This window comes from Merops nubicus, unplaced genomic scaffold, assembly GCF_000691845.1.
Source record: "Merops nubicus isolate BGI_N331 unplaced genomic scaffold, ASM69184v1 scaffold7709, whole genome shotgun sequence".
In the NCBI taxonomy this organism is placed as follows: Eukaryota; Metazoa; Chordata; class Aves; order Coraciiformes; family Meropidae; genus Merops; species Merops nubicus.
The window spans coordinates 17,176-29,952 of NW_008630155.1; the positions used below are offsets into that span (position 1 = coordinate 17,176).

The window sequence follows — 12,777 nt, forward strand, 5'->3', positions numbered from 1 at the left end:
GGAGCCTCAGGTGTCAGGGATCTTGCTGCCAACAGCCAGGCTAACAAGAGAAACCCTGGCTGGTTTTCTGATGTGGTGAGCCCCATGAGCATGGCACTGACAAGCTCAGCCAGGGAACTCACAGCCTGCAGCCTCCTTCCCAATGTCAGCTGCTTGTTGGGCTTTAGACTTGGGCTGATCATGCAGAGACCCCGACAGAGGAAGAAACTGTGCCTGAGACTCCCAGGGACCAGCCAGGCTTTGAGAGAACCCTCTCCCTTGACAGGAACTTCGAAATGTCTGAGGGTTGGTGAATATTCATGTCACCTCTGTGGTAATTTGCATCCTGCTTGCAGGGAAGCTGGTGTCTGCCCTCCTCCCAGGGCTGCCACAAGGGACAGCTCAGATGCAGAGGCTCACAAACACCCTCCCAGTTTTAGGGGAAAACACAAAGCTTCAGTGGAGTCAAAATACGAGGGTAGGCACGTGCTGGCTCTCTGCACTCAGGATGCAAGAATTGTTTTGGTCATGCTGCTGAACTGGAGCCACGTTTTATTAGTCTTAGGTTTAATAGGATCCAATAAACATGCAAATTTCCAAACCAATTAAATATACATGCCATGAAGGAGTTGCATCCAAGTCTGTTTTCTAATTAAAAAACCCCTCAGTGTCTCTGGCAGTCTCTAATGGTGGCTGGGCAGGCTCCTGACAGAATTCATGCACAAAGCAGACACATATAAAATGGTAGGAATGGGTGTAGTGGGTTGGCCAAGGGATTTTGTATGTGGCTACCAGCTCTGCCCTCCATGTTTGCCTTAACTAAGGGAACTTCCTCCCTCTGCTCTCCAAGGAAAAGTAGAGTAACATATTCAAAAGTTTCCAAAGGGCAATAAGGCCTGCTTGTAAAAAGCTGCTGCCACCTTTGATCCAAAGACACACTTGAGCTGATTGGATTGTCCAAAAAAATATTTGAAGATCACCTCTGTTAGAACCTCGCTCACCGTTCGTATTATGGGTACATTTATACTTGATTTATGGGGTTAATAAATTATTAATAGATGTTGCAGGAATAAGTAATGCACATTATAGATGGCTACAAGCAACCCATTAACCTGTTGGACATCAGCAGTTGGTAGGACTTAACTAATTCTTGAAACTGTTGTAATACAAATGAGCCATTTCATTACGATGCCTTTATCATCAGACTGAACATTGCTCCTCAAGGGCAAGGGTAATTCTCATGGCAGGCAGAGCTGGGGAAGCAGAAAGACAACCCCTGGCTACTAACTCCCAGACTCTTCAGATCCCTTCCATGGCTCTGGGCCACTAATTCAAACTGCAATGCCTTAATTTACTCATACTTCAACTGGCTTGCCCCACAGGTGGCCAGCAGAGATTGCCTTTTGTTCCCTGTTTTGAGAGGTGATATATCCTGGCAAAGGACAATTAACCTGAACATGTTTTTCTTTGCCCACAATGTTTTTTTAAAAGAATCGTAGAATTGTTTTGGTTGGAAAAGACCTTTAAAGATCACAGAGTCCAACCATCCCCCAGCCCTGCCAGGTCCCCACTGCCCCACGTCCCTCAGCACCACAGCCCCATGGCCTGGGAACCCCTCCAGGGGTGGGGACTCCACCACTGCCCTGGGCAGCCTGGCACAGCCCTGGGCAACCCTCCAGGGCAAGAAATTGTTCCTCAGGGACAACCTAAACCTCCCTTGTTGCAATTAGAGGCCCTTTCCTCTTGTCCTGTCACTTGTTCCTTGGGAGCAGAGCCCGACCCCCCCCTGGCTCCCGGCTCCTGTCAGGAGCTGTGCAGAGCCAGAAGGTCTCTCCTGAGCCTCCTCTGCTCCAGGCTCAGCACTCTCAGGTCCTTTGGCTCAGGAGAGACCTTTCCTCAGCTCCGTTGCCCTTCTCTGGCCACGCTCCAGCCCCTCAAGGTCGTTCTTGGAAGGAGGGGTCCAAAACTGACTCCAGGATTTGAGGTGCAGCCTCCCCAGTGCTGAGTGCAGGGGGACAATCCCTGCCCTGCTCCTGCTGGCCACACCAGTGCTGACCCAAGCCAGGCTCTGGGCACCCGCTGCCTCATCTCCAGCTGACTGTCAGCCCAATGAGGTCACACATTGAAATTCCCTCTCAGAAACGCTTCACCCTTGGCCCTCCATTTGCTAGAAAGTGCTTTACAGCATCACAGCCAACAGCACCTCACAGCAACGAGATGCCTCTGGTGAAACAGGCACCAAAGCAAGAGCTGGGATTTGGCTGCAGGAGCAGCCAGCCACCAATCCCCCCCACCCTTCTCTTACCTCTGGCATGATTTCGATCTTCTCGTAGCGGCGCTTGTAGGGCAGGGTGAGGACCTCTGCCCTGTGGTAGGCCATGGGAGGGGGCTGGCAGTCCACCATCAGGTCTGTGCGGTGGGCCTGGCTGGGAGGGGGCTGCGTGTACTGCTCCGGGCACACCACGTGCAGGGGCTGGAAGAGAAGAGTGCAGGGACTCACAGAAAAGGGTCGGTGGGCTCTGTGCGCTGCCCCGCAGCCGCCAGCGCTGCCCTAAGGTTTGCAGGTTGTTGTTAGAGAGCTCGTTTCTTTGTGTGAAGACAACACCCAAAAGAGGCAGTCCAGAAGATCCAGTCCTTACTGGAATAGACTGTTCCAGGATCAGGCAGCCTTTGCTATGCATACAACAGAGCAACAAGGCCTAAATTTGTGTCTTTAATCACCACTGCAATGTCAGCACCCACGTCAGCTGCCATAAGGGGAAAAAAAAAGAAGACTATTCAATAGTTTTTCCTTCCAAATTGGAAGCAAATGACAGCAGTGGTGGAGACCATCACAAAATGGCACGGGGTGAGGCAGAGATGTCAATATGTAAGGCTGCACAAACGTTCCCACAATAATCAATGCTGAGCTTTCATGACTTGTAAGCAATACATTAACATAGCACGAGCAGGCTGGTTGCCTGAAGAATCACCACAGGATTTAAGGAAGCTAATGGGTGAGCCAGTGTTCCTACAGACTGCTTTGGAAACAGCATTATACATCAGAAGTAAAGTGGGATCACTGAATCCCAGCATGGTGGGGTTGGAAGGGACCTCTGGGGATCATCTCATCCCCCCCCTGCTCCAGCAGCTCACCCCCAGCAGGGTGCCCAGGGGCTCAGCCAGGAGGGTTTGGGATCTCTCCAGAGCAGGAGCCTCCCCAGCCTCTCTGGGCAGCCTGGGCCAGGCTCTGCCACCCTCCCAGCAGAGAAGTTTCTCCTCCTGCTCAGGTGGCACCTCCTGGGTTCCAGTTGGTGCCCGTTGCCCCTTGTCCTGTCCCTGGGCACCACTGAGCAGAGTCTGGCCCCAGCCTCTTGCCCCCCGGGGCCCTTTAGCTCTTGCTCAGCACTGCTCAGATCCCCTCTGAGGCTTCTCTTCTCCAGCTCAGCAGCCCCAGGGCTCTCAGCCTGGCCTGGCACAGAGATGCTCCAGCCCCTCAGCAGCTTCCCAGCCTCTGCTGGACTCTCTCCAGTAGCTCCTTGAACTGGACAGAGAGAAGATGCTTGTCTGAAGGAGAGCAGTAATTGTTATCAGTTGTGTAGTGATGAGCCAGGTCACAGAACAATGAAATAAAATGATCTAGACATTATAAAGAGGTTTAGAAGAATATGTAATCTTGTGTTCGACAAGTTGAAGATAGAATAGAGAGAAAAGCTCAGCCAGGAAAAAAAAAATGGGTATAATTTTAATTATATCATGGTTCAGAAAGCAAATTTCAGTAGAATCAAATTGGATGGACAATGAGAGGCCACTAAAGCTAAAAAGAGTCAAGGGGGAAAGCAGAGATTACATGAACACTCTGGCCTTCCTCCTGCAGAGGAGAATTCTGGATTTTGCACACCGAGTCAGGAAAGCAGTGGATTTGGAAGAAAGGTGAGAGTGAAACTTGGGAACACCAGCACAAGGACCCAAGCAAGTATCAAGTGCTGGATAAAGAGCAGAGATGGTTAAAGCTGAGAGCATTGAGGATACTCAGCACTTGGTATTAAGGCTGTGTTAGGATCAGCCAGGCTTGAGCAGACAAACAAGAAAAAGAGTAATGGAAAAAAAGCTATTCTCATAGAATCATAGAATAGTTTTAGTTGGAAGAGACATCCAAGATCATCAAGTCCAGCTGTTCCCCAGCACTGCCAGGTCCCCACTGCCCCGTGTCCCTCACCCCACATCTCCATGGCTTGGGAACCCCTCCAGGGGTGGGGACTCCACCACTGCCCTGGGCAGCCTGGCACAGCCCTGGGCAGCCCTCAAGGGCAAGAAATTGTTCCTCAGGGCCAACCTAAACCTCCCTTGTTGCAACTAGAGGCTGTTTCCTCTTGTATTATTGCTTGTTCCTTGGGAGAAGAGACTGATCTGGCTCCAACCTCCTCGCAGGGAGCCATTGAGAGCCAGAAGGTCTCCCCTGAGCCTCCTTTGCTCCAGGCTCAGCGCCCCCAGCTCCCTCAGCTGCTCCTCCCCCCACTTGGCCTCTAGACCCTTCCCCAGCAGCTCTGTTGCCCTTCTCTGGCCACGCTCCAGCCCCTCAAGGTCCTGCTGGGAGGGAGGGGCCCAAAACTGACCCCAGGATTTGAGGTGCAGCCTCCCCAGTGCTGAGTGCAGGGGGACAATCCCTGCCCTGCTCCTGCTGGGCACACCATTGCTGACACAAGCCAGGATGTTGTTGGTCTTCCTGGCCCCTGAGCATATGCTGGCTCATTTATTGTAATTATATATAGGTAAAAAAGAGGAAAGGCATGAACATGCCATTTGGTCTGCACTCAAAGCTTTTAGGCAACTTCTAGCCAGGCTGTGCACAGACTGGCAGTCATGCCACATTCATTTTGGAGCAGGAGTCAGTTTTTAAAGCATTATTTCAGGTGCATGAGGAAACAGAAGAAGAGGCAAGGGAAAATTCATTACCTGGACTTCTTTGAGTAATTTGGACACTTGAATAAAATTCAGTCTTGTGTCAATGGGACAGTAAACACATTTCATTGCCAAGGGTTGATAAGGAGCCAGGGCATCCAGATAAGAGAAATCAGGTTCTGAAAAGAGAAATATTGAAAACACTGAATGCCTGTTCAGAGCAAAGATGGCCCAATACCTCCCTGAACCCAGTCTAGTCAAGCTGTTCTTCAGCAATGTTAATTCTCTTATAGATTTCTCTTCCTTTCTTCCCCCACCTGTTATTTTCAGTTAATCTGATGAAAATTATGCCCACAATTAGTCTTACCTTAATCAACAGAGCATACTATTTCATTTGAACACATTATTGCATGATTTTTGTAACAAATTCAATCAAGACAAAACTATCACCTCTTATTTTTAATCAGATCCTGTAAGAGAGGGCTACATTTTTTTTGCTATCATAAAGTAACCCAAATGTCACCTTGTTTTTCACTCTGACAAAAATGCAGCATGAAGATCCTATCCTGATAGACATGCATCAATGTCCTCTGCTGCAGAGAGGCTACCTCCTGACTTCTCTTTTTCCTTGTACTATATACATTTATTTTCAAATTGAAGTGCCAGGCTCAAGGGTCCACATGTCAATACAAACCAAGAGGACCTGCAGGGATCCCTCCAGTTGAAGGGAGAGGCAACTGGGGATTCTAGTTATGCCAGCAGAGCAGTTCTAGTTCAGTATGAACTGAGGGTTGCTTGTGGTAGGGGCCATACAGGAGAGACAGGCTGTGTTAACTTCATTAGTTGGTATCTTTATTAGACCTAGCAAGTCTTAACTTCCCTTTGTGCTCTTATTATTGACTTTTAAAAATCAGATTAGAGGTTTGCCAGGGAAAACTCCTGCACTGAATGGGCTTTTACTCACAAAAAGAGCAGTACAACCTTAAGAATACTATAGGAAAATCTTATTTTTTTTGTGAATAAAAAATGTAGGCCTCAGAGGTGACACAGTGTAGGATGAGTCAGTTCTTCCAGGGCTGTGCCAGGCTGCCCCGGGCAGTGGGGGAGTCCCCATCCCTGGAGGGGTTTCCAAGCTGTGGAGATGTGGTGTGAGGGACATGGGTCAGTGGGGACCTGGCAGTGCTGGGGAACAGTTGGACTTGATGATCTGAAAGGTCTCTTCTAACCAAAACAATTCTATGATACATGTAGCCACTTGATTCTGGGAGTCACCAGCTAATGACACAGAAAAGCTTAAGCCATCACTATCTACCTGATAATTGTGGGATAGATTGCAGAAGTGGAATGCTAAAAAGGAAAAATTGATATGATTTTGGTAAGTACAGACTGAGGAAAAGAGAAAGAGATGCATGGAAGACTTATCTGCTGGACTGTTCTGCACCACAGGGCCTCAAAGGACAACCTGCCGAGTGCAGCACAGCCCTGAGCCACCAAGCCTTGCCAGAACACAGCATGAGGCATTTCTCTACTATCTGCCCAGGCTGTGTAAAAGGGTGACTTAAAGGAATCTCAAATACAGAGACTTCAGTCTAGATTTAGACAGCCACCTTCTTACATCACCCTGAGGAGAGCACTGGCTGGATCTCTCCTATAGACAGCGAGAAAAAATGTCCTTCAAACTTCACCACAGGAAGTTCAGCATCCAGCACAGCATCTGACATTCCATCTTGGGCCTCATTCTTCTGATAAAGACAAGCTAATTGCTAGCCTAAAAATCTGCTGCTGGCTAAGTATCAGTGATCATGATGTGGTTATATTTACCCTGTGCAAATAGAATCCAGCGTCAGCCAACGATACATATGTTTGGAACTCTCAAAGGGATAATTTTCCCAAGTTTAAAGCAATTGTCAGAATAACTGCCTGGGAACATCAAAGTGAGAAATATTAACAAAAAATGAGTTGTGCAGGAACATCTCACTAGATGCCCCCAAAGCCATGAATTTACAAACAGGAAGCAAAAATGATCCTGGGCAAAAAGCCACGCTAGTTAAAAGCAGATGTGTTGGTGGCAAGGAAACAAAGCCTAAAAATAGCCATGTAAAAAATGGAAGTGAATGGTGGTTAAATTAAGCAGCAACAAAGAGAGGTTTAAAAATAAGAATACTGAGAAGGTGGCTAGCTGAAGAGTGACCAGTGGTCAATCAGAAGGTATTTCAGAACTTGTTGAGGAAAACCAAAAAACTGAAGATGGGCACAGGTCCTCTGCTGGGGATGTACAATGAAATGGCAAATAGCAAGTTTAAAAAGTTATCAGATGAGAGTTTTCCCATCCCATCTGGTGTTGGGGATGACAGAGATTTGACTGCTTGTACCTGAGAATGCCAGGAGGCAGCATCTATTTCTTTTCCTGAGTCAGTAGGCTCAGATAATGTACAGACGTGGATTTTTTGATCAAAGAATCCCAAATGGCATCCAATTTCCAGTCCCTCTGAACAACTAACAAGAATGTAAGAGCCTTGGAAAAGCAAGATATTCTAACGAAGGGATTCTCTGGCACAGGACTTTGAAGATTTAGAACATGTGAGAAACATAATGTGAGCTAGTCTCAGAGAGAACTCATGTGCCATACAGAAATAGCTCTTCTGAGATCACCACACAACCTGAAGTCACCTGTCTGATGGGAGACAGCACTTGTCAAGGACACATCTTGGCTTCTTCTGACAGAGCTGCAGGTCTTTAGCTTTTTCTCCAAGACATCTGACTTGCTACTGTGTGACACCGAGTTATAACATTTCCCACTGTGCAGCACTAATGGTGCAGGCAGAGCTGGTTTGAGGAGTTAGTTTTTAAAGCATTGTCACTGGAGAGAGAGCAGACTCATTTTTACTGCGACTTCTTCTAGAATCTCTTTGTGGCTCAGTGGTATTCAATATTTTTAATCAATAATCTATTCAATACTGCTTCAGAGGTAACATTTGCAGGTGACAAAGCCAGCACAGCTCCCTCCCAGCTGGTGTCTGGTCTTTTGCCTGCAGGGGCTGGGTTAGTCTATATTCTCTCAGTTGTTTTGGACATTGCAGATTGGAAAGGTGGAGGCTCCCTAGCTCCTCTTGACCATCATTAACAACACTGCATGGCCTGCAGTTTAAAGGTCCTAATTACTAGAAACAGGGAGCCTTTCCCAGGAAAAGCTAGAACATCATCTGCTATCACATACTGCTTCAAGGAATCAAATTTCTTTCCTAAGTACAGGGCACTGTACCTTAAAACAGGAGCTAAATAATTAACTAATTAAAATCCCACGCATCACCGGAGGTGCTTCACATTTCCACTGGATTTACTAAGAACAGAAAGATTTAACCTGCCTGGAATACCTGAGGACAAAGATGTCTTGTTCCAGCTGAGACAGTCATAATGAGGTAGGAAGGTCCTGATGAGTCAATCCACTTAGAGAGTCCAAAAGCCACAGGCAGGGGAATTTAGGAAACAAACCACCACAAGCCCCTGGAATCACTGTGCACTCCAAGGTCATCACAACCAAAGCAGATCTCACCTGGAGCTTCATCTGAAGTACAAACTGGGACTGAATCTCAAAGATCATGAGCTAATGTATCCACAGGTTGTTAGGACTGCTATTCAGATGCCTGAACAACCTGGCAGGGCCATGCTCTAGCAGAAGTCTGCTCTCCTTCCTCATGTCACAGAAGGATTACATTTTAAGGCAGAAAGGGCAATTACCTCTCCTTACAAGAAGAAGAAGAGTTCTTGCCATTAAAGGCCAGTTTCTGACACCCTCTCTGATGGTACCACATTCAGAACAGGATTAACACCCCTGATTTCTTAGGGATTCATTAAATACACACCCCAGTAAAGGCTGGACACACTCAGTTTTAACTGAGGTCACAACTGGAGTAGAATTCTCTATATCCAAGGCAATGCATATCTATATTGAATTTTACCAGTTACTGTAATTGGGGAATATCTCCAGAAATGACCTCAGAGGGCAGCAGAGATGGGTCCTGTAGCAGCTATGACGTTGTGGAACCATGCACCATTTCTCAGCACAAACACAGTCTAGGTTTAAGTGTCTCATCTGCTCAGCAGAAGGAACCCCCTGGTGTCTTCCCTCCCCTTGCAGCAGGGCTAATTACACACTTCTTTAAATCTTTACAAATTGGTTTAAGAGTATCAGGATGCTGTGATGCTTTTTGGTGTTGTGAAAGAGTCAAAGGGCCTTGCTCAACACAAGCCTAAAGTTAAAAAAACAAAGAAGGAAGGAAATAACCCAACGAGCTTTCCTTTAGGAGATTATGTGCCTTCCAGCAGTTCTGTTCTCTAAAGAGGAGGAAAATAAGCTTAACAGTGGGACATTTAGGGGGATGTGGGAAGGAAGGTTGGATTTGATGATCCTAGAGGTCCTTTCCAACCATAGTGATGCTATGATTCTATGACTCCATCACACCCTTGCTGGGGGAGCAGGTGGGATCAGCTACTTGGTGTTCTCCTCCCCATTTCTAATTACTTTGCCCTAGTCCAAAAGCCACACCTTTTTTATCTGGCTAAGTTATATATAACACATCTCCCAGTTATACCAGAGCTCATTATACACAGAATCAGTACAATGGCCTGAAGGATTATTTCCCTTTTCAGATCTGAAGAGTGGCCACTGTAGGGTTCTGGTTGGATGACACATTGGGTATGAAGAGGAGGAACCTGGACAGAATGTCAGTTTGAGGGAAGGCATTGAAATATTTTTAAAGCAAATCAAACTCTGCAAGTTATTTCTTTCACTAGATTTCATGAAAGATTCATGTTCTCTCTTTAATACTGTCTTGCTGTTGATGATTGGTGTGGGCACAGGACACAGCTGCCCTGGGGGATCTCAAACCAGGGCTCATTGTAAGAGGATAGGGTTTGCTTCATTAAATCCATTAAAAGCAGGGTCAGCACTAGAAGCAGACTGGGACAAGTGGAGGAACTTAAAAGACCTGTTGTGCCCCTGGCAGCCTGAGTCACTGTGAAGGAAACAGCTCCCCTGGGTATTAGCTAGAGCTGCACCTTCAGCTTCAGCTACAAATGTGTCTGTCAGCCCAAAAACGTCTGCAAAAACCCCACTCAGCCAAAAGGCAGCAAGGGTCATAGATCACTACTGCCAGCTCTGTATGGGCTGCACACTTCTGGAACAGCAGAGATGACAGGAATGTCTTGAGAAACAGCCTGCTTGCCTGAGGTTTTGATGAGAGAGCAGGAGAAGGGATGAGGAAAGGTTTGTGGCTCCAGTGGAACACGGAGAAGAAGCGTTTCTCCTTCCTGACCAGCATCAATTAGCTCTTGCCTGGCTTTAGCTTCCAGCCAGCTGCTTTGAACTCAAATATTAATTTCCTGTAGGCATTTCTCTGCTGTGCCTAACAAAGATTTGCTCAGAAATGGCAGGAATGGACTCTGCATGGCAAAGGTTGGCTCTGCAGGGCTGAAATGAATTAAACGGCACAATAATTACATCTGTCCTTACAGTCAGTTCTAGGATCTTAATTTAGACAAGCTCCTAATGAAGTCAGAGGCTTCTGCTCCAGAACAAATGAGTAAAGCCCTTAGGATGTGGCCACACTTAACCAGAGTGCACAACCCACTGTTAATTTGATAATTATATATCTGCCTGTGACTTACCTGTGAATATAACAGTGTTCAAGCTAGATTTCCCCCATAACTCCATGAAATGAACCACATCCCCAAACCTAAGTGAGGGATGTCCAGTGAACACCACACATGGCTGCTTGAAGTCATTGCTGAAGTCTCCATGGATGCTGGGGTAATGTTTCAATTTGTTGGTCTGAATGAGCTGAAATGAAAACAAAAAGCCAGACATGACAAACCTCTCAGGGCTCTGTGCTCTGTGGCTTGATTTACAGGAGATAATAAATATTCTGCAGTTTATTTCCAACTCAACACAGAGTCCCTTCCTGTGTATCCCCACAGATTTAGTCACAACTGTCCTAAATGTTATGAAAAGGAAGTCAGAGTATTGGGCCAAGTGCCTCCTCACTCCCTGCTTAGAAGTTTCCTGGAGTGAAGAGAATGCTCAGCTGCCAAATTCAAACTAAGCTACTTTTTCCTACTTGCCATGTCTACAAACAGCTCTGGGCACTGATATTTAACCTGGTTTCCTTGCACCACAGTAGTACCAGGCAATTTTGCCTTCAGCAGTGTGTTGTCATGAGTTTCATTCATACAACAGGCTCACCCAGTCAAGTCTTCTGAAAGAACATACACCAGAACTTGCCCTTCCTCGACCATCCCTGAAGCTAGGAGTAACAATGAATGAAGAGCAATTAGAAGCACTTGTCACTGGAGCTGGCAAACAAAGCATCATCAGCTATGTGTGAGGAACAGATTTCTGTACTAAGATGGGGAAGTTTGTTTATCAAGACACTTCTTGAAGAAGAATTTTGCTTTATTTCCCCTGCTTCCACTGTTTTCTAATCCACAAAGAAAGGTTCAACGTAAAAAGTAACTTAATAGATTAGCCTGCTGAGCTCTTCCATGCAGTAATTTGCAGGTATTTCCTTGGCAGGTAGATGCTTCTACCCTCAGCATGTAAAGAACTCTAAATACAGTTTTCTTTACAAGTATGCAGTTCAACACAAAGAAATCACACATTGAACAACTAAGAACACACACGGAAATAAAGAGTAGGAAAGAGGGGAACGGTGCTGCCTTTGTCAGCTGGGTTTTAAAGGAGGTGGGACCATTCACCAAAGACTTCTCCATACTTTGCTGTCTCCTGCCAGGCACTGCCACGTTGCTCAAAATCTGGAATTCCCATAGGCAGGGTCCAGCCACATGTTTCTGCAGCTTTTATGCCACGGAGCCCTAGACAATACAACTGCTAGGCAGGCAGCATGGTCTCTACTACATGCCATAACATGTGTGCATCATGCCTTCCTAACAGAAAACCTGCCTTCTTGCTACAGTTACAGCCCTGCTCCTCTGCACTGTAAAATATTTGATTTTTAAAAGAGGAATGAAGAAGGAACATGATGATAAGCAACTCTCCTGGCATCTCAAAGCTGTAATTCATCTCTGCAGATTTGCTTTTGTAACTTTTCCCCATGGTAGATCTAACTCCAGATAGTGTGCCTACGTGGGAATGAACAGAAGGCTGAGAATACTGATGCTTCTCTAAGCCTCTCAGCAACTTCTGCTCAACACAGCACTTCAGAACTCAGGGTTTACACAGTGAGGTTCTTATGATGTTTAACAAGGCCAAGAGCTGGGTCCTGCCCTTGAGTCCCAACAACACCCTGAAATGCTCCAGGCTGGGGGAAGAGTGACAGGAAAGTGCCCAACAGAAAGGGACCTGGGGTGGGGTTGTTTGACAGCTGGCTGAATATGAGCCAGTGTGTGCCCAGGTGGCCAAGAAGGCCACCAGCATCTTGGCCTGGATCAGCACTAGTGTGGCCAGCAGGACCAGAACAGGGAATGTCTCCCTGGACTAGGCACTGGGGAGGCTGCCCCTCAAATCCTGGGTTCAGTTTTGGGCCCCTCCCTCCCAGAAGGAGCTTGAGGAGCTGGAGCGTGGCCAGAGAAGGGCAACGGAGCTGCTGGGGAAGGGTCTAGAGCCCAAGTGTGGGGAGGAGCAGCTGAGGGAGCTGGGGGTGCTGAGCCTGGAGCAAAGGAGGCTCAGGGGAGACCTTCTGGCTCTCAAATACTTGGGAATACTTGGGTTGGGCTCTTCTCCAAAAAACAAGCAACGGGACAAGAGGAATCAGCCTCAATTTGCACCAAGGGAGGTTTAGGTTAGACCTAAGGAACAATTTCTTTCTCAAAAGGGTTGCCCAGGGCAGTGGTGGAGTCCCCACCCCTGGAGGGGTTTCCAAGCCATGGAGATGTGGTGCTGAGGGACACGGGGCAGTGGGG

At 47.1% G+C, this 12,777-nt stretch overlaps 1 protein-coding gene across 2 annotated transcripts in view; it reads right to left on the reverse strand.

Moving 5' to 3' along the window:
* Positions 1 to 12,777, reverse strand: part of INTS9 (integrator complex subunit 9) — a 71,433-nt gene that overhangs the window by 14,675 nt on the left and 43,981 nt on the right. For both annotated transcript variants that reach the window (XM_008947174.1, XM_008947176.1), the window contains 3 exons: positions 10,528 to 10,699; positions 4,915 to 5,039; positions 2,285 to 2,452 (listed from right to left, as the gene is read on the reverse strand). In XM_008947174.1, coding sequence (XP_008945422.1) covers positions 2,285 to 2,452; positions 4,915 to 5,039; positions 10,528 to 10,699 — 465 coding nt within the window. The remainder of the gene's footprint in view (positions 1 to 2,284; positions 2,453 to 4,914; positions 5,040 to 10,527; positions 10,700 to 12,777) is intronic.